Below are 22,099 nucleotides of genomic sequence, written 5' to 3'. Positions count from 1 at the left end.
GGGTTGTCATTAGATGGATATCCATCCGGTGTAAATCTAAGATAAAAAAAACTGTGCTGATATTTGCAAATACTTGAGTTTACTTTAAAATCTGTATGTCACCTCTCCTCTCAAATAAGTACTTCTAGGTTTCTTGAAACCTGCAGAGTTCAGCCATGTTGGCATTGGACTTTACACTTTTCAACAAACTTGGAACCATCGGTTTGGGCATGATCTGTGCTTTCCAGTTCAGTGCAAATCCCATAAAATACAACCCACAGCTCGTTCTTGGTAGGTATGTTTATTTGCAATTGTATTTGTTTCAAACAACCTGGGCTTTTATAAACTTGTAATACAATGAAAAAGAAATTAATTTTTGAAATAAATGCCGAAAGGGTGTGCTGGTTGCTCTTCACTTTCTTCAAGGTTCTTTTACCCTCCTCAGTTCCTCAGCCAACCAGGACTGAAGTCCTAAAAGCCGGAAGGTCTGAGGCTCAGGAAAGGCAGGAGTAAGGAAGAACTACGGGATGTCTTTTTTTTTGTTTTGTTTCGTTTTTCGAGACAGGGTTTCTCCGTGGTTTTGGAGCCTGTCCTGGAACTAGCTCTTGTAGACCAGGCTGGTCTCGAACTCACAGAGATCCGCCTGCCTCTGCCTCCCGAGTGCTGGGATTAAAGGTGTGCGCCACTACCGCCCGGCCCGGGATGTCTTGATAGGAGCTGAGAGAAAAGAGAGAGGCCATTAGGAAAGAAATGGAGATAACAAAGCAGGGATGTTGAGGAAAGAACACATGAAAAAGGAGACTTACCAGCGCTTCTTGGTGAAGATCAAATAACCCAACACAGCACATACTAATAATACTACTAGTACTACCACGATGATAATAGCGATGGGTGAATGTTTGTCATCTTCTGTAGAAGAATACAAGTCATCACTAAACAAAGAACCGAGACCTATTTTATGTTCCCTTTTCTAAGCACATGTGAGGAAGCCATGCCATTGTTTTTTCTTTATTTAAACTCTATCCTTTTAGTCTTCGAGAGTTTAGACTGACCATCTACTGTCAGGACTTGACTGTACGCTATCCAGACAGATGTGAATCTGTCTACCCCCAGCTCTTGAATTTTCTGAATGACTTTACCTTATCTTAGCAATGACCTCTTTATATATAAAGTCAGAATCGCAGTATTTGCTTCAAAGCTAAGTGATGAACTGATATGTTGGTAACAGAGTGGTCAGTGCTCACACAGGAGGCATCAATAACCTACAGCTATGCCTCGGGCCCTGGATCCTCTATCCTGGAGAATGTATCCTCCTGAACTTCTTTATTTGCCCTTTGCCTCTGGGTCTTCTGAGTTTCTTGGTCTACATTCCTTTTATATATAAAACATCTTAACTCAAATTTACTGGGATAGATTTCTGTATATAGACTTCCCCCTTCTCTCTCTCCTATAATAGTCAGGGGTTTCATATCTGAAACTCAGTGTGTTTAGTTCTTACTCCAAGCTTGAATGGTACCTCTACTTGCTCTCAACCCAGGATACAGGTTTTTTTTTTTTTTCTTACGTGAACGGCAGATGATATCCTGTCCTCCTAGACTGCTATGGTTCACGCAGCAGGCCAGGCCAGTCTCCTTTCCAGCCTCCACATCCAGGGTTGCTTGGAGATACCATGTCTCATCAGCATTGGGCAGGTAGTCACTTCTCTGAGTACTATTTTGCTTCTGCTCACCCTGCCTCCACATCACCCACACAGGCTTTGGGTAGAAGCCAGAGACATGACACACCAACTGTAGATGACCATGTTTAGGACTGAGGCCACTGGACAACCAGACCTCAGGCTTCTCTGTACCCAGAAAGAGAATAAAAATATTTTAAAGCAAGAACATTTATATTAGAGGCTCCAGAATTCCTATTAAGTTTACACTTTCCACAGTTCCCCTTCTGGAGATGATGTTGCCTATTAGTTTAAATCCATTTGTATCACTGTGACTAGGGAAACAATCTGTGATACTTTTACCCCTTCCCCGATGCAAGTGTTCCATGAATAGTCCTCCCCTGTACTCTAGAACACCCTGAGTTCAGCTGATATAGCATGTCTCAAATACCACCTGGCTCAGTTCTGATCCCCAGTGTTTATTTAACTCAATTTATAGAATCCAGAGTGAGTGCCAGTGACCAAAATAAAACCCACATGCCTTATTCACCTCCTCATAGGACTTGTTCTTTCTCTAAAGCTAACAGAGATGAAAAAACATAGGGAGAGCTGGGGTGAGGCTAGCAGGCTGACCTTGTTTCTCGAGCTCTGCCTTCCCTGCCTCCAGGAGGCCACGGGCAAACTGGGGCCAGGTATCATTCAGAAGTCGTTGCACTGTTTCCATTGTCCCTTGACCACCGTGGAGCACTTTAATGACCAACTCTGTCCAAGGTGGGGCACCTGGGGCCTTCTGAAAGGAAGTTCCCTGAAAACTCAGGATATATGCTCCTTGATATGCTGCATATAAAAAGCTTTCCGAAACATTCTTAGAGTACACGTCACACCCAGTATACAACTGCATCTCAATGGGATCTGTAAAGGAGAGCATGAGAAGATTCAAGAATGATTAAAGTTTGGAAGAAAGAAAAAGAAATTGGCATGGAGATAATAGTTATGTCCCAGTTGAGGGAAATGATTGTGGGGTCCTGGCACAGAGACAGGAATTATTTTCAAAAGAGACAAGGATCCCTCTAGACAGAAGTGAAAATCTTAAGGGTGGAGAAAAAAGAGAATCTCATCAAGTAGGCCCACAGTTATCCAGTTGGGGTCTGGGGTTCTCTCTCACCCACTAGGTACATTTTCAGGGCTCCATCCCTCCACTCACAATGTACATTAGGCAGCATTTTGACAAATTCCTGTACGTCCCTGGTAAAGCTGAATCGATAAACTTGAAATATGCGCTGCAATTGCTCCCACTGTTGGTCACTGAATTTGCCCTGGGACCAGGGCTTCAGGAAGTCAATGGTGTCAGAGGCATTACTCCACCGGTGCGTTTGCAGGTCCCCCAGCCAGGCCAAGCCCTCGGTAGTTGCACAACTACTGTTTGGGAAGGAAGAGATCTGCAGGCAGCGGAAGGGGAAATTCTTTTGCTGGGCTGAAAACAATGAAAACCAAATAAGGACAGTAAGAATCTAAGTCAGCAGCAAAGGTTGTTAGGAAAACGCCTTACCTGTTCTTGAAAAGGGACACTACCAGTCAGAACTGCATTTAGCTCTAAGCGGGATCAGCACGTGTTCCGCCCACCAACGTGCTTCAAGCCTGCCAAGGTCCACCTCCACCCACCCAGGACCTAAACACTGATAGCCCAGCCCTCTCTTCTTTCTTCTCCAGACCATTCTGTGCCCTCTTCTACTCACCTTCAGATTGTACCCAGACCCACGGGAACACCCAAAACAACAGGCACGGTAGGTACCACATGGTGAGAGAGGTTTACACAACCCTAGGCTCCGAATTCTCCACTTTCTCTTTGCACTGCCCCAGGACAACAGCTCTGGGCTTTGTGCAAAGAGCCTGCAAATCCGGAAGCACAGGATCTGGCAAAGGAATTACTCTTTTACAAAGTCGCCCCCTTGTGGTTGAGTGTTGGAATGCAGCTTTAATGAGCACCTCTGAGAGCAATCTACTTTTCTCAACCTTCTTTCGCTTACACTAAAGAAAGAGGTTGAGACCAGTTTGCCACATCAATGTTAAAAGTGAGCCATAACGTCATATTTGTGTTACAACTCCTATGATATTAAAAATGCAAGAAAGAAAAGGAGAAAATTTTCGACCTGGCTAGCAGTGGCTGTCTGCAGGCGCTATTTTGTTTTACACTTCTGATTCCTTCCAGATCTCCACACGTTTAGAATAAATAAGGATAGACATGAATCTCACATCAGTACACTGTGAGGATAAGACCGGGTGGGCTAAGTTCCTTCACAGCTTTCGTATCCCCAAAGTCTCCTGTATCAGGGGCCCCCAGACACTTTCCTCCTAAGTGATCTGTTATCTGCGTGCCTTGTCTCTCGGTCTTCCCTGGCTCCCTTTCAGGAGAAAACAGGTGTGTTTTATTTTATTGCACTATATCATAATTTGTGCAAATGAAGACTTGTGGCAATCTGATGTGAAGAAAAGCTAAGAGTGACAAGATGTGCACACTCTTTGGGCCAATAGCACAGGGGAAGAAGCTGCCTTATCTGCATAGAAGAATCTTTACTTCAGGTTACCCACCCTCTGGCCAACCTTGCCTACTGGCTTCTTCCTCTGCCTTCCCACCCACTCTCAATCATCTCAAGTTTGTGAAAATGGAGGTAGCATTACAAGGTGTGCCCGTGATTTGGCCAATCCCTATTTCTCATGATGGAAAGAAGCAGTGACAAAACAGTTATTCAGAACTGTGAGTTACCCCAAGAAAGAAGTCATCACTGGTAAAGCAGACTACCTCAGCTACCAGATACCATCTTCCCTGTTCCTTTTTACTCTCTCCTTCATCAGCTTGCTCTGTCTTTTTGTCCTGTCTCTTAAGTGGGTTCTCTTCTCTACATCTCCACCTTCATCGTCACCCTAAGCTTCTGTTTCGTCTGTATGGAAACAGCCTTCCTGGGAAGAAAAAGTCATCATCAGGATGGTCTGGAGGAGCATCCTGGCCCTGCTCTGGTCTGCCTTTGAGTGTCAACTGGTACCTACTCTCAGCCTCACATGATCCAGTGCCTTAGATGCAGCTACTTTCTGACTAAGGTCTCTGCACAAATAGGTACCTTAGAGAACTCATGCTTCCAAGCCCATGCCTAGATGTTTCCACTAGACCAAACCCCAATGCTGTTTTCTCAGAAGAGCCTCCTTAAGCTTCCCCGGTGGTGTGAGCGAAGGCAGAAGAGCTAGATAGCCCCATCTCCACACCCTGCACAGAGGCTAGCTTTATGGGCCTTTCTTCCTAACACATAGGCCTTGTAATTACAGAAGTGTTCGTTCATCTGCTTCTTTGTTCTTTCTATAATCACCTGTGGGGATATCAGAACGTAAGAGTGACTTCTGACCACGACTCCTTCCATTCTGCCTTCATTAATGTTACTCCTTCTATGTCCCATTGTTGTAGAGTCCTGAAGGATAGGTTTTCCCTTCTAGGCCGGGATCTTGGGGGTGGCTCTAATCAACTAGACCTTATTTTTACTGGATATTGCTCCCAAAACAGTCTGAAATGACACTGAAAAGTTTTGTTAACAAATAGAACATTACTTTGGTGTGGTGGCACATGCTTGTAAACCCAGCACTTGGGAGGTGGAAACAGGCAACTTTCTGCTGCAGTTCCTGCTCCCTCAGTGATGTAAATTTAAACAAGCCCTTTCCTCTCTGAGCTTCGTTTGACCATGGTGCTTTAATCTCAGAAGTGGAAACTTTAAGACAGCTTGTCATAGTCCCTTTTCACCTTCCTAGTTTGTGCGGTTATTCTGGGTTGTATGCTAACATCTGGAGTTTGGGAGCTTTGAAATAGAGGAACAAGACCATGCAGTCTTTTGGGATCTGATTTACCTCACTGAATACAATGCTTTCTATGTCCATCCCTTTACCTGCAAATGTCACGATTTTGTTTTTTTATAGTTGAGTAGCATTGTATAGTGTTTATGTCCCACATCTCCATTATCCCTTGTCAGATGAAAAACATTTAGGCTGTTTCCATTTCATAATTATTATGAAGAGCAACAAACAGGGCAGAGGAAATATCAGTGGGGTAGGATGTCACAACCTCTGATCATATTTCAAGCAGTGGCATAGTTGGGCTGTGTGCTGCATTTATTTGTAGCTTCTTGAGAATTCTCCAAACTGTTTTCTAGAGTGAATGCACCAGTTTACAAACTCACCAGGAGTGAATAAGGGCTCCCATTCACCACATTTTCTCCACCTTTGTGTGTGTGTGTGATCTTTTTTTTGTTGTTGTTGTTGTTGTTGTTTGGTTTTTCGAGACAGGGTTTCTCTGTGGTTTTAGAGCCTGTCCTGGAAGTAGCTCTTGTAGACCAGGCTGGTCTCGAACTCACAGAGATCCACCTGCCTCTGCCTCCTGAGTGCTGGGATTAAAGGCGTGCGCCACCACCGCCCGGCTGTATGTGTGAGATCTTTGCCTTTAGACTTGGGCGAGATGAAATCTCAAAGTTGTTTCTATTTGCATTCCCCTAATTGCTAAGGAGGATGAACATTTGCTAGAATATTAACCATTCTTATTTCTCTGTCTTTAATAGTTTGACTCTTCTTTTTGTATTCTCTTGCTGTTATCGCTCTATCAAATGAATAGCTGGAAAGATTCTCCCCCACTCTACTGGCCTCCTCTTTACTCAATTGTTTTTTTGATTGGGCAAAAGCGTTTTGGTTTTATAAGAATCCCACTGGTCATTGTTGGTTAATTCCTGGGCATTGGAGCTCTATTTAGAAGGCCCTTTCCTACACCTCCATCCTGTAGTCTTGCCTTTGTAGTCTTCCAGCAGTTTCAGTGTTTCAGGTTCTACCCTGAGGTGTTTGGTGCATTTGGAGTTAGCTTTTGTGCAAGACGGTAGACATGGGTCTTATTTCATTCTTCTACATGTAGACATTCAGATTTTCCAGAATTGTTGAGGGTGCTGTCCTTTCTCCAGTGTGTGTTTCTGGCATCTTTGTCAATTATCAGAAGACTGTAGTTTGTGTCTACTCATATTTGGTCTTCTATTTTGTTTAATTGATATATATGCCTATTTCTGTGCCAGTTCCATTCTGTTTTATTACTTTGGCTCTGTAATATGTTTTGTAATCTGGAATGATAATTGCTCCAGCAGTTTTGGTTTTGCTGTTGTATTGTTTTGTTTTTGTCAAAAATTACTTTGGTTATCAGGGTTTTTTTTTTTTGTGGTTCCATATGAATTTCAGTTTCTTTGGGGAAATGAGATGGGAATTTTTATGCAGATGGCATTGGAACTTAATAGGTTTGGGTAGGGTGATCTTTTTTTTTTTTTTTGGTTTTTCGAGACAGGGTTTCTCTGTGGTTTTGGAGCCTGTCCTGGAACTAGCTCTTGTAGACCAGGCTGGTCTCGAACTCACAGAGATCCGCCTGCCTCTGCCTCCCAAGTGCTGGGATTAAAGGCGTGCGCCACCACCGCCCGGCCAGGGTGATCATTTTTATAGCACTAGGCCTATTGATCCTTAAGCATGAGATACGATGCTCCAGTGTCCCAGCCAATGTGTTTCCCAATCTCTTTCTCCAGAGTTTTTATTACAGAAACCTTTTATCTCCTTACTTAGGTTTATTCATAAATATTTCATTGTCTTTGAGACTATTGTGAATTGGAGTTTGTCTGTGATATCTTTCTCAGCAAGTTAATTGTTGGCATATAGAAAAGCTATTAATTTTTATAAGTTTATTTTGTATTTTGCCACCTTGCTGAAATTGTTGATCATTTCTAGAAGGTGCTTTTTGGTGGAATTTTGGAATATCATATCATCTGCAAACAGGGATAGTTTTACTTCTTTTCGTATTTCTACCCCTTTACTTTCCTTCTCTTGCCTTATTGCTCCAGCTTTGTGCTTCAGATACTGTATTGAAGAGGAGTGTGGATGTGGACAGCTTTGTCTTATTCCTGATCTTAATGGCATTGCTTTGAATTTTCCCCCTTTAGGATGTGGAGTGTGGGTTTGTCATATTTAGTTTTTATGATATTGATGTATATTCCGTCCTGCTCTCTCTAGCCCTTTATCATGTACGCATGTTGAATTTTGTCAAAAACATTTTCTGCATCTATTGAAATGACCATGTGATTTTTGTCTTTAAATCCATTTGTGTGACTTATTACACTGACAGTGATTTTCATGTGTTGAACTTTCTCTGAATGTCTGTGATAAATTCAACTTGGGCTTGGTAGATAATATTTCTTTTGTTTGCCTGTATTCAGTTTGCAACGATTTTATTAAGGATAGCTAGGGCTATTATACAGAGAAACCTTGTCTGAAAAATCAAAATAAAATAATAATAATTTAAGTAGAATTGGATATAGATCTTCTATGTAAGTCTGTCAGAATTATGCTATGAATCTACCTTGACATGGGATTTTCTCTTTTATTTGGAAGGCTTTTTATTATTGTTTCAATCTCCTCATTTATTATGGGTCTGTTTAGGTTATTAAGCTTTTTATGATTTAACTTTGCCGGTTTGGATGAATGTAGAAATATATCCATTTATTTTAGATTTTCCAAACTAATGGAGTGCATGGTGTTAAAGTATTCCCACGTATATTCTGAATTTCTTTCTTTTTTTTTTAAATATTTCTTTATTATGTATACAATATTCTGTCTGTGTGTATGCCTGAAGGCCAGAAGAGGGCGCCAGACCTCTTTACAGATGGTTGTGAGCCACCATGTGGTTGCTGGGAATTGAACTCAGGACCTTTGGAAGAGCAGGAAATGCTCTTAACCACTGAGCCATCTCTCCAGCCCCTCTGAATTTCTTTTATGCCATTTTGTCTCAGTTTATTTCTGATTCTGCTAATTTGGATCGTCTTTTTCTTTGGACTAGTTGGGCCAAGGTTCTGTTGATTTTCTTGTTTATCATCTCGAGGATCTACTCTTAGATCCACTGATTCTTTTATTGTTCTCTTTTTCTATATCTGCTTTGATATTTATTTCTTGCTATCTAATGTACTATGGATTGGTTTATTCTTATTTTTCCAGGTTTTTGGGTTGTGTCAGTAAGTCTTTATTTTGCTCTTTCTGATTTTTTTTTTTAAATAGGACAGAGGTTTTTTTTTTTTTTTGCTGTATTTTCATTTTTGTTTAGTTCCAGGATATTTTTCTTTTCTTATTTCTTCTATTTTCTATTCATCATTCAGTGATGCATTGTTTAATCTCCATTAATTTGTATGCTTATTAGAGATTTCTTTGCTGTCCATTTTAACTTTTATTGCATATGATGCCATTTATTTGTTATTTTTCATTCAGATGACCTTTGTGTGCATTAGAGAAAGTGGTGGTATTACAATCAATTATTATTAATGGGTTGACATTAAGCTATGTCTTTTATTTATTTATTATGTATACAATATTCTGCCTGTGTGTATGACTGCAGGCCAGAAGAGGGCACCACACCCCATTACAGATAGTTGTTAGCCACCATGTCGTTGCTGGGAATTGAACTCAGGACCTTTGGAAGAGCAGGCAGCACTCTTAACCAGTGAGCTATCTCTCCATCCCTAAGCTATGTCTTTAATCCAGTAGAAGACCCTTTATGAATCTGGGTGCTCCATATGTTTGGTGCATATGTTCTTAGGGCTATACATCATGCCTTCTTTGTTAATTGTTCCCTTAATTAGAATGAAATAGCCTTCTTTGTCTCCTCTGATTAGTCTTAGTTTGAAGTCTATTTTGCTCGGTATTAGGAAAGAGACCCCTGCTTGCTTCCTGATCCCATTTAATTGGTTGGAATGATTTTTCCAAGCTTTCATGTGGCATCTCTTTTTCATTCTAAGATGAGTTTTTGTTAATCATCAGAAAATGGATCGTTTATATTCTATTTTATGTGCATGCTGTGAAGGTGTCAAATCCCCTGAGACTACGTAGACCTGGGACCCTAAGGGAAAACAAGATTCTACTGTGATGATTAAGTTACACAGCGATAAAATGACTCCTAATGATATTCTTCTTTACTCATAGGTCAGTGTCTTGCACAGTCATCATCAGAGAAACTTCGGTCTGCAGTAGATGGGAACAAACAGAGACCCACAAATGGACAATGTGCAGAGAGTGACAGACATTGGAAAACTCAGTCCTAAATGGAATGTTCCCTCGGGGCTTAGGGAACTCTGTGTAAGTGAAGGCAGAAAGATTACGAAAGTTAGAGGAGCTGGAGAACAACAAGGCTTAAATACAGTAGGACTGATGCACATATAAACTCACAGAAACTGAGACACAGTAGATTTTCACTATATTTTTTGCCCTCTGCTCTGGTCTCTCCAGACTTACTCATAGTCCTGTAGCACTCTGTCTGCAGAAACCCTGCATTCACCTCCCATTCCCTGGATACTCCACTTCTCAGTGCGGACCCAGGAACCTCATAGCTCGTTACTGTGGATTTCTGTTCTAGCCTATCTCCATTCTTTACGTCACTGGCTGACAGGAAGAAACCTAAACCACACAAAAATCCAACAAAGAGAAAAAAATTACAGACCTATGACTCTAAATTCGATAGTTCACAATAAAATACTTGAAAACCAAATCAAAGGACCCATCAAAAAGATTATCTACCATGTTCAAGTAAGCTTCAGGCCAGAGATGGGGGGATGGCTTAGTTTACATAAATTGATAAACATAATCTGTGGAGACACAGAACTGGCTTAGAGTGCAGGCTCCTCCTGAAACAAATGAGACAAAGTTGGGAAACAGTTGCTTGGCAAACCAAGCATAGATGAAAGCAAACTTTCTATGCCCATTTCTCAAACGTTCTGTCAGAATCTGTACCCTGGATAGGGAAGTGGCCTCTGAGCTCAGTTCTTCACGCTCTACCAGTTACAAAGGAGTGCTTTGCTTCTGTATACATTTTGCCTTGTTTCTATGTACTTCTTTTCATTTTCATTACTGTTATTAATTGAGGTATTGTTTCTTGCAAGGTGAGGCAAGAGTTTCTCATGATCATGTACATGAATAAAGGGGGGTTTTGGAGATGAGGTAAGGCATTTTAGTCTGTATAAAAAGCCATACAAAATAAAGCTTATTATGTAGTTGTTCACACTCTGCATCCCCTGTGTTCTGATTTGCGCGAGACCCTTACCCAGGGACCCCAATGCACTAGACGTTGACAATAATCTGCCATAAAACTAACTAAAAGATAAAAATTAGGCCGGGCGGTGGTGGTGCACGCCTTTAATCCCAGCACTTGGGAGGCAGAGGCAGGCGGATCTCTGTGAGTTCAAGACCAGCCTGGTCTACAAGACCTAGTTCCAGGACAGGCTCCAAAACCACAGAGAAACCCTGTCTCGAAAAACCAAAAAAAAAAGATAAAAATTAGATAATCATCTCATTAGATGCAGTAAAAGCCTTTGACAAAATCAACCTCCCTTTTTGATAAAAGTTCTGGAGAAACTGGAGATACAAAGGACGTACCTCAACATAATAAAGGAAGTTTACAGCAAGTCCACAGCCAACATCAACCTAAACAGAAACTCAAAGTATTTCCACTAAAACCAGGAAAATCTACTTTCTCCAGACCTGTTGAATATAGAGAATATAGACAGGGAAGGAAGAAGTCATAATATCTTTATTTGCAGTTAAGAATTTATATATAAGACTTCCTACAGGAAACTTCTACAGCTGATAAACACTTTCAGAGGAGTAGCACAATAAAAATTTGTATTAAAAAAAGCAGTAACCTTCCCATATATTAATGACAGATGGAGAAAGAAATCAGGACAACAACATCTTTCACAACAGCCTCAGTAAAAATAAAATATCTTGTGATAACTCTAACTTATGATGTGAAAGACTTGCATAGTAAAAATTTTAAGACAGTAAATAAAGAAACTGAAGACACAAGATGAAAGATTTCTGATTCTCATGGATCGGAAGGACTGATATAGTGAATATGGAATCCTATCTAAAGCAATCCATAGATTCAACACAATCACCATCACAATTCCAAACAATTCTTCACAGAAATTAAAAAGACAATTTTCAGCTTCATATGCAAACACACACACACACACACACACACACACACACACACACACTCACCAGGATAGCTAAAACAAATCCGAATTGTAAGAGAAATTCTGGGGATATCACATCCCCGATTTCAAGTTGTACCACAAAGCTAAAGTAATAATAAAAAGGCATAGTATTTATTGGCATAAAAACAGACATATTGATGGAATGGGATCTAAGACACAGACATCAGTCCACATACCTATGAATACCTGAATTTTGAAAAAAAAAGCTGAAAATAAACACTGAAAAAAAAACAGCATCCTCAACAAATGGTGCTGGTCAGATTGGATAGCTACATGTAGAAGGAGGTAAAAAGATCCATATTTATTACCTGGCCCCAAATTTAACTTTATATGCATCAAGGACCTCAACATAGGGACAGATACTCTGAATTTCATCGAAGAGAAAGTGGGGAATAGTCTTGAACTCATAGCACAAAAATAGTCTTTATGAACAGCATACCAATCATACCAATAGCACAGTAACTAAAAACAGAAATTAATAAATCAACCTCATGAAGCTGAAAATTTTCTGTATGGTAAGGGACACCTTTAAGCAAAGTGGGAGCCTGAAAAATGGTAAAAGATCTTTAACAGACACACATGTGATAGAAGGTTAATATCAAGAATATATAAAGAATTTCTAAAAACCTAGACATCAAGAAGACCAGTACCCAATTGAAAATAGCCATATGTGCCGGGCGGTGGTGGCGCACGCTTTTAATCCCAGCACTCGGGAGGCAGAGGCAGGCGGATCTCTGTGAGTTCGAGGCCAGACTGGTCTACAAGAGGTAGGACAGGACAGGCTCCAAAGCTACAGAGAAACCCTGTCCCGAAAAACTAAAAAAAAAAAAAAAAAAAAAAAAAAAATAGCCATATGTGCTGGGCGGTGGTGGCGCACGCCTTTAATGCCAGTACTCGGGAGGCAGAGGCAGGCGGATCTCTGTGAGTTCGAGGCCAGACTGGTCTACAAGAGCTAGGACAGGAACCAAAAAGCTACGGAGAAACCCTGTCTCGAAAATCAAAAAAAAAAAAAAAAAAAAAAAAAAAAAAAAAAAAAAAAGAAAGAAAGAAAGAAAGAAAGAAAAGAAAAGAAAAAAGAAAATAGCCATATGCAGCATAGCAAATGTTAAAACTTGGAGTTTCTGGAAGAGAAGAGTGTATAAGTAGTAATGACATGACCACTCCATGGTATGGTTAAGGGGACGGTTTTAATGCAGATATGAGGGAGAGAACATCCAGGGACATTTGGAAGAGTCCACAGCAGAGAGAGAGAAAAAGTAGTAGACTGAACATGGCCATCATCATGGACCTGGCCAGGAGAGAAGCAGGAGTTGAATAGAGAGGGTGGGGGTGGAATTGAGAAATGAAGACAAAGAAATAGTTGAAATAGCAGGGTTATAGGCAGAAGTGAGTGGCTGAAGGGAGGGAAGCCCATGAGCTGGAGAAGTTTAGGTGGTAAGGAGAACTAGGTACTTGTAATACTGAGGGAGCATGGAGCCCAGCATGTGCTTTGGTGTGCTATTAGGCACCATTTGTCCCTTCTGCTAGTGATAAGAGAATGGATCCTTTTGGGTTTTTTTGGTTTTTTTTTGTTTTTTTTGTTGTTTTTTTTTTTTTGGTTTTTCGAGACAGGGTTTCTCTGTAGCTTTGGTGCCTGTCCTGGAACTAGCTCTTGTAGACCAGGCTGGCCTCGAACTCACAGAGATCCGCCTGCCTCTGCCTCCCGAGTGCTGGGATTAAAGGCGTGCGCCACCACCGCCCGGCTGAATGGATCCTTTTGTAAAAGGGAACTTTTTCCCCAAGTTCCCAAGTTCCCAAGGAATGCTGGCTTCTGTCTAACTGCCAGAAATAGGAGAGATGGAGTTCCTTTAGACCTGATAAAGCTCAATAGCCCTAAAAGGCAGAGAGTCACATAGGCGGCCAGGGTTTCTTTTACTGAAAAAAGGGAACAAGTTAATTTTACAAGTTTAGTTTATTTAAAGGAAAGAGTTGTGTAACTGGGAGTTCCAGGCCATGCCCTGAACTTCAAAGGTCATAATGGCTGGGAACTACCTCCTGAATATACTTCCCGAAAATGCTCATCTAAACGAATTTCCTCCTGGCTATCAGATCACCCTGCAGTATTCCACAGAGATGAGTGAAAGCCAAGGAGAGGATAAGCTGAATCACAGATTGCCTTTGATGACAACTTTGCACACAGAGCTAAACAGAAAGTTCTCAAATGATGAAACACAAATGACCGAAAAACACTTAAAAGAAATGTTCAAAATCCTTAGTCATCAGAGGAAATGCAAATAAAAACTCCTTTGAGATTTCAACTTGCAAAAGTTAAATGGTTTTAAAAAAGGACAGCTCATGCTGTCAAGGATGTGGGCAAAGGGGAATACTTTAATTCATTGTTATAGACAGAAGTTTCTGTCCCACCCAATTCCACAGACATTCAGTCCCAAATAAACACACAAAGGTTTATATTAATTGTAACTATTTGGCCTATTGTTCAGGCTTATTACCAACTAGCTTTTACAACTTAAACTCACCCATAATTCTTTTCTATGTTTAGTCATGTGGCTTGGTACCTTTCCTCCGTAAGGCATTCTCGTCTTGCTTCCTCTGTATCTGACTGGTGACTGTGTCTCTGCCTTTCCTCTTCCTAGAATTCTCCTAGTCTGGTAGCCCCACCATATTTTGTGCCTGGCTACTGACCAATCAGAATTTTATTAAACTAATATGAGTGATAATTTTTTTTTTTTGGTTTCTCAAGACAGGGTTTCTCTGTAGCTTTGGAGCCTGTCCTGGAACTAGCTCTTATAGACCAGGCTGGCCTCGAACTCCCAGAGATTCACCTGCCTCTGCCTCCCAAGTGCTTGGATTAAAGGCATGCGCCACCACCGCCCGGCTTGAGTGATAAATCTTTACAGAGTACAATAACATTATCCCACAACATTTCTGAATCTAATTTCCTTTATTTAGTTTTTTTCCCCCTGGTTATTATCCATAAAAACTTGAAACCAACACATTAAACAAGACAAACATCCATAATCCATATTTGGGAATGTGGGCGTAGTTTTCTAGGCTACTTCCTGCTGACTGGGAGCACTGATAATCTTATGGGGACCCAAAACATAATTAGGATTATGTTAAATGCTAACTGGAATATTCTGTGATTATCTCAGCCAGCAGTCTTGAGGCTGTTCTGGATGTAAACTGCACAGAGGTGTTCTGAAACATTAGATCATCTGGCCATCAAACCTTATTTTTCTTAACCAAGAAAGAATCCACATCCTCCCATTTCCTGTGGAAACAAAAGTAAAACCTCTTCTCCAAAGTAACATATCATTTGACTTAAATTTTGAAGTCAAACCATTTTCAAAATATATAGGTTGGATTAACCCAGCAGCATTTATAATCAAATGTATTGCTTCCTTCCTCAGCAAACAATTCAAAGATGACACAATATCATACATATCTAGACTCTTTGTGTATCTTCCATCTTTATGTGGCTTTTTTTCTCTATTTATTTTATTTTTAATTTTTGGTTTTCTGAGACAGAGTTTCTCTGTGTGTCTTTGGCTGCCCAGGAACTCACTCTGTAGATCAGGCTGTCCTCAAACTCACAATGATCCTTCTGCCTCTGCCTCCCAAGGGCTGGGATTAAAGGCATGAGCCACCATGCCTGACTATTCTATTTCATTTTTATTTATTTATTTTTGTTTTTCGAGACAGGGTTTCTCTGTGGCTTTGGAGCCTGTCCTGGAACTAGCTCTTATAGACCAGGCTGGTCTCGAACTCACAGAGATTCACCTGCCTCTGCCTCCCAAGTGCTGGGATTAAAGGCGTGCGCACCACCGCCCGGCTTATTTCTTTTTTTTTTAAAGACGTATTTATTTATTATGTACACAGTGTTCAGCCTCCATATATGCCTGTAAGCCAGAAGAGGGCACCAGACCCCATTACAGATGGTTCTGAGCCACCATGTAGTTGCTGGGAATTGAACTCAGGACCTTTGGAAGAGCAGGCAATGCTGTTAACCTCTGAGCCATCTCTCCAGCCCTCTCTATTTCTTTTTTTAAAGGACATTCTCTATTCTTTTTCTTTTCTCTCCAAAGCCTATGCATATTTTAAAACACACTGTAAGCCATTTAGAGTTTTTTTTTTTTATTTGAATCTGTCATCACTGTATATGTCTATCTTTTTCTGACCACATGAGTTTTTAATCTACTAAGCAATATGGCTAGGATTAAAGTTGTGGCTTTGGTGTCTGGCTCCACCCCATTCCTTATCTTTTTGAGAGTGAAGATACTGGTGGGAGCCATATTTATTGTCAAAACTCTGGAGATTCTAGATCCATGTTACCACCACAAAGACTGATGCCAGCTGCTCATGAACACCATTTAAGAGTTTGGTGGCAAAGCCTCTTTAAAAAAAAACTGTGAGGTTTTTGCTGCTAATGCTGAGTTAGGAAGCCTCTCTTGAAGTAGCCATGCCACTGCTCACCACCAGCAACAGAATCTACTGAAGAAAAGACCAAGAAACTTCACTTGACTCTGTTCTTGTCTGTGTAGAATCCCACTCCCCCCCTTTTTAAAGTTTTCTCAGGCTTTATGTGGAAATTCTTACCAAATGTTCCCTTTTGGCCTGGTGCCTCTTGGGAGACTGCCCTTTCTTGGCCCCCTTTATGTTATGGATGAATAGATAACAGCTTGAGCCAGGCATTCATTTTTTTTTCTGCCTTACCCATGAGAAATAGGCTGACATTTCTAACTTCTACCAGAGTATGGTTAAATGTAAATAGCATGTGGGCAACCATAGCTACCACCATTTTCTTTGAACTTAAAAAAGGAAGGAGTCACAGACTCATGAGATTCTGCCCCTAGCTGAAGAGTGCCAGTGGCAGGTTTTCCATATGAGGTCCTACCCCCAGCCAAACAGTGCAGGTAGCTTGCTAACAGGCTACTATAGCACATCTCCTCCCCTGCAACAGCTCTGCTTTCCCATTAGAAAAGCCAGCTTTCTCTCGCTCACTTTTTATTTAACTTTTGTGTAACTAAATTCAACTGTGTATAAATGTACATATGCTTACTGTTAAATGTTTTAAATAGTCTGTTTTTTTTTTTTGTTTTTTTTTTTTCGTTTTTTTCGAGACAGGGTTTCTCTGTGGTTTTGGAGCCTGTCCTGGAACTAGCTCTTGTAGACCAGGCTGGTCTCGAACTCACAGAGATCCGCCTGCCTCTGCCTCCCAAGTGCTGGGATTAAAGGCGTGCGCCACCACCGCCCGGCTGTTCTTTGAATCTCATCCCAGACTAAGAAAACATAAATCTCATATTTTAAATTGGTATGTAGCTGGGCGGTGGTGGCGCACACCTTTAATCCCAGCACTCGGGAGGCAGAGACAGGGGAATCTCTGTGAGTTCGAGACCAGCCTGGTCTACAAGAGCTAGTTCCAGGACAGGCTCCAAAACCACAGAGAAACCTTGTCTCGAAAAACCAAATAAATAAATAAATAAATAAATAAATAAATAAATAAATAAATAAATTGGTATGTAGTTTTAAATCTCTTACAAAAATACTGTATATGTGATCCAACCCTGATTTAAAATATATTAAGCTGCCGGGCGGTGGTGGCGCACGCCTTTAATCCCAGCACTCGGGAGGCAGAGGCAGGCGGATCTCTGTGAGTTCGAGACCAGCCTGGTCTACAAGAGCTGGTTCCAGGACAGGCTCCAAAACCACAGAGAAACCCTGTCTAGAAAAAACTAAAAAAATAAAATAAATAAATAAAATATATTAAGCTGTTGTAAGCCTCTATTGTGAACAGTTTTTTCTTCTTTGTCCTTCACAACTATAAATCTCATCTGTCAAGTTAAAAACCAGTACAGTCGCCGGGCGGTGGTGGCGCACGCCTTTAATCCCAGCACTCGGGAGGCAGAGGCAGGCGGATCTCTGTGAGTTCGAGACCAGCCTGGTCTACAAGAGCTAGTTCCAGGACAGGCTCCAAAACCACAGAGAAACCCTGACTCGAAAAACCAAAAAAAAAAAAAAACAGTACAGTCAGGCTTGGACTCAGCTCTCCAGGCCGATCCTATACCATAATTATAACGTATCTATACCCAATTAACAGCCCTCAACTGTTTAGAGATCTGGGAATATTGCATTGAAATGTTCAATTTTTAAAAGACTCTTCATAACAGAGAGACAGGTTGGCCCCTAGCATCAGCACTCTATTTCCTCCAAAGCAAACAGAGGACAGATGAGCATAGAACAATGTCCATTTGTAATTTGTTTCATCAAGTGAAAGCACTAACCACTGGGAAAACTGCCTTTCATCTAAACTAAAAATCTCCAGGTGTGGAGAAAGAATCAAATGGAATTGACTGCTTAGCTTCTCAGATCAAGGTAGGTGTATATTCCTACAGATTTCCTAACCCACAGGATCTTCTAAAACATGGCAGGCCCTGCACTAAACAGCAGAAGGCAGATGCCGGGTAGCTGATTACTTTAATCCTGTCCAGGATTTGTGATGTGGAACAGTCCAGTGTCTCTTGGACCTGGCGAGGTGTTGGTAGAGAAGAGGACAAAGTTAAGTTTAGGAAGAAAAAAAATTTCAGGACCAGGGAATATAGAGAGACATCTAAATTAATATAATTAGAGATGAAAAGTGGGTCCTTTCAATAGACATAGGAAATCCAGAGAATTATAAGGACATACTTTAAAAGTCTTTACTCTTTCTCAACCAAAATCAGTCTGGGACCAGATGGATTCAGCTCAGAATTTTACCAGACCAGATTTTACCAGATTTTAATTTTTTAGAAGAAAAATTAACTCCAATACTCCTCAGATTTATTCCACAAAATAGAAAATGAATCCTTCTTATCAAGCCACTGTTACCCTGATATCAAAACCCACAAGAAGAATCAACAAAAAAGAAAATTGTAGATCAATGTCTATTATGGATGCAAATAGTCTCAATAAAATATTTACAAAGTGAATTCTAGAATACATCAAAAAGAGTATTTGTCATCATTAGGTTGGCTTCATGACCAAGAAGCATGGCTGGCTCAACATAAATAAATCAATAAACATAATCCAACACATAAAAAGAATGAAAAATAAAAATCGTATGATCATCTCATTGGATGTGAAAAAGTCCTTTGACAAAATTAAATATCTATTTATGATAAAAGTCCTGGAAAGACTAGAGACACAAGTAACATACCTTAATATAATAAAGACAATTGACAGTAGGCCAACAGCTGTCATCTACCTAACCAAAGAAAATCAAAGCATTTTCTCTAATGACCAAGACAAAGATGTCTGCTCACTCCATGCCTACTCAAAGTTGAAGTTCTACTTGAAGTTCTTAGCTAGAGCAATAAAAAATCCAGAAGAATAGCAAGGGGATACAAAAAGCAAAGGAAGAAGCCGGGCAGTGGTGGCGCACGCCTTTAATCCCAGCACTCAGGAGGCAGAGGCAGGCGGATCTCTGTAAGTTCGAGGCCAGCCTGGTCTACAAAGGGAGTTCCAGGAAAGGCTCCAAAGCTACAGAGAAACCCTTTCTCGAAAAACCAAAAAAAAAAAAAAAAAAAAAAAGCAAAGGAAGAAGTCAAAGTATCTTTATATTCAGATGATATGATTTTATGCATAAAAGGTTGTGGTAGCTCACAGGTGACTCAGTTTTCATCTGGAGTCCATTCTGACTTATACGTCTATTGAGTTCAAGCATGCTTGATGTGAGATTTCCCTCTGTATGCTGTGATTACCATTGATAAATAAAGGAACTGCTTTGGGCCTGTAGCAGAGCTATAGAGGAGCAGAGCTCGGTCAGGGTTGGGGGAACGAAACTGAATGCTTGAAGAAAGAAGGGTGGAGTAAGAGAGAAGCCATGGAGCTGCTGCCTGAGACTGATGTGCTGAAACTTTGCTGGTAGGCCACCACCTCATGGTGATGCACAGATTAATGAAGATTGGTTAAACTAAGATGTAAGAGTTAGCAAATGAGAAACTGGAGCAAGCAGTGATTTAAATAATATGGTTTTTGTGTGATTATTTCAGTTCTGAGCAGCTGGGACAAACAAGTGACCTCCCAACAACAGTTGCTTGTTTCAGTCTCCTTGAGAACTGTGAAAAAGTTCTGATTAAGCCCATGAGATAGACACAGGCTGATGAATGCCAGCTGAAGGCACATCCAGATAGTAAAAGAAACTGCTTGCTCAAGAACAGGAAGAGTCTTGTGGTTAGATACTGACTGACTATGCTGTGCTTTGTTCTGCTTTTGTATATAAGCAGGCTTTGAAATAAACTCTGGGCTGGTTGGTATTTACCAACAGACCTCCTGTATTTATCCTGGTTTTCTGTCTCAATTTCTTTCAATCTGAGATTTTCTCAACCTTGCGCCTGACTTTGTTGGGGCAGGCTCTGACAAAAGGTTATAAAATCTCCACTAGGAATCCTCTACAACTGATAAACATTTTCAGCAAAGTAGCAGGATACAAAATTAACATACACACAAAAATTCATAGCCTTTTTATATAAAAACGACAAGCAGAGTGAGAAAGAAACAATGGAAACAGTACCTTTCACAAAAACCTCAAAAATACCTTTGGATAACTCTAACCATCAAGTGATAGACTCGAATAATAAAAACTTGAAGACAAGCCGGGCGGTGGTGGCGCACGCCTTTAATCCCAGCACTTGGGAGGCAGAGGCAGGCGGATCTCTGTGAGTTCGAGACCAGCCTGGTCTACAAGAGCTAGTTCCAGGACAGGCTCCAAAACCACAGAGAAACCCTGTCTCGAAAAACCAAAAAAAAAAGATAAAACTTGAAGACATTGAATAAAGAGACTGAGGAAGCATGAGGCTCAGGTGGGTGAAACACACCATTGGTGCAGTCTGGATCCTCATGGGTCTGGCCTGCCTGAAGCATCCACAGGCCCCCTGGTGCCTTTCAGTGCTGGTTGGATGAGTGTCATTATGGTGAACAAGTATATGGTAGAGATGGGAGAGAAAGAGAGGCAGGATGGTTTGTGTGCTGTGGTAAGAGGGAGTTCTGAAGAAGTGAGGGTGGTGAGGAATGGGCTGATGTTGACGGCCTGCTTGCCACCCTGTACCAGGTGGCATTTGGGCCTGGGCTGCTGCCAGGGACCATGTCTGGGTTCATATCCCAACAACAGCCAGGATCTGTGTTGATGTCCATGACTTCAGTAACTACTGAAGGCCATGTGTGTGACTGGGTTGTGGTCAAACGCCTGAGTTCATGTTGGTGTCTGAAGAGCATCCTGCCAGTAGGACCATGCTAATCTGAATGGCTTGTGCTACCACTTGGGGCCATTGTGACCTCCATGCCCAGACTGTGGCATAGGGTCACGTCTTGATCCATGGTCCTACCTACCACAGTCAGCGTCTGGATTGATATCTGTGGCTCCTTATACCATTGAACACCATGCAAATACTTGGTGTCTGGGAAATTATCTGAGGCCAGGTGGGGATCTGAGGGTCAAACTACAGACCTGAGTGGCTTTTGTAGGCAGGAACTGCCATGGTGATGTTCAGACCTGGGTTGCAACTGGGAACATGTCTAGGTTCATGGCCCTACCATACCCAGGGTCTGTGTTGGTGCCTGTGGTTTTTTATACCATTGAAAACCATCCCGATGCCAAGGGTATGGACCACCACTTGGGACCATGTTTGTGTCTAAGGGCCACTCTGTTTTGGGGGCCATCCTGATCTGAGTAGCCTGTGCTACTGCTTGGGGTCATGGTGACATCTGAGCCTGGGCTGCTACCTAGCATCATGTTTGGGTCCATGATCCTACCATAGTTGGGGTTTGTGATATCAGGGGCCTATGGTGCCACCAAAGGTCACACAGGTGTCTGGGGTCTAGGCTGCTTCCTGTGGCCATGTTGGTGCCCAGGGGCCATGCCACCACTGGGACATGCTCATCTGAGTGCTCCACGCTGTTACCTGGGACCATGGTATTGATTGTCCTGGATAGGGCTGCTGCTGAGGGCCATGTCTGAGTCTGTGGTCCTACCACAGCCAGGTTCTATGTTGATGTCTGTGTGTCTGTGGTCCATCATACCACCAAAGGCCCAATGGATGCCTGGGGTCTAGACTGTAACCTGTGGCCATATTGGTGGTGTCTGTGGGCCTTGCTACCTCTGGGGTTGTGACAATTTGGGTGTCCTGCACTGCAACGTGTTATGTCTGAGGCCATAGACCAGCAGTAGCAAGGGTCTGGGTTGATGTCCATGTCTCCAGTTGCCACCAGGGACTGAGCAGATGCCCAAGGTCTAGACAGCTACTTGACACTATTTTTATGTCCAAGGGCCTTGATGTCACCAAAAACCATACCCATCTGGCCTGTGTTACTGCCAGGGCCATGGTGATGTCCAGGCCCAAGC

General features: G+C 41.6%; 1 protein-coding gene across 2 annotated transcripts; it reads right to left on the bottom strand.

Annotated features, from left to right (window-relative positions):
* Nucleotides 1–270: 270 nt before the first annotated feature.
* On the bottom strand, nucleotides 271–3,521 carry LOC130865880 (antigen-presenting glycoprotein CD1d2-like). Of its 2 annotated transcripts, none has more exons than XM_057756984.1 (6): nucleotides 3,370–3,521; nucleotides 2,838–3,107; nucleotides 2,267–2,545; nucleotides 1,544–1,822; nucleotides 786–888; nucleotides 271–696 (listed from the first exon to the last, which is right to left on the bottom strand). In XM_057756984.1, the coding sequence occupies exons 1-6, from the start codon at nucleotides 3,428–3,430 to the stop codon at nucleotides 609–611; spliced, it is 1,080 nt and encodes a 359-aa protein (XP_057612967.1). In that variant the 5' UTR covers nucleotides 3,431–3,521; the 3' UTR covers nucleotides 271–608. The 2 variants fall into 2 exon arrangements, with proteins under 2 accessions (XP_057612967.1, XP_057612968.1); XM_057756985.1 differs by having other exon boundaries at nucleotides 786–885.
* Nucleotides 3,522–22,099: the final 18,578 nt, after the last annotated feature.

Source organism: Chionomys nivalis, chromosome 24 (genome assembly GCF_950005125.1).
Source record: "Chionomys nivalis chromosome 24, mChiNiv1.1, whole genome shotgun sequence".
In the NCBI taxonomy this organism is placed as follows: Eukaryota; Metazoa; Chordata; class Mammalia; order Rodentia; family Cricetidae; genus Chionomys; species Chionomys nivalis.
The sequence above is the reverse complement of the archived record's forward strand: the minus strand, read 5'-3'. Positions and strand labels throughout refer to the sequence as shown.

Coding starts and splice junctions, on each gene's coding strand:
- LOC130865880 (XM_057756984.1), bottom strand. CDS start 3,430: ATGTGGTACCTACCGTGCCTGTTGTTTTGGGTGTTCCCGTGGGTCTGG. Junction 3,108..3,369: donor GGTCTGGGTACAATCTGAAG/GTGAGTAGAAGA, acceptor CATTGTTTTCAG/CCCAGCAAAAGAATTTCCCC. Junction 2,546..2,837: donor AATGCTGCCTAATGTACATT/GTGAGTGGAGGG, acceptor TCTCCTTTACAG/ATCCCATTGAGATGCAGTTG.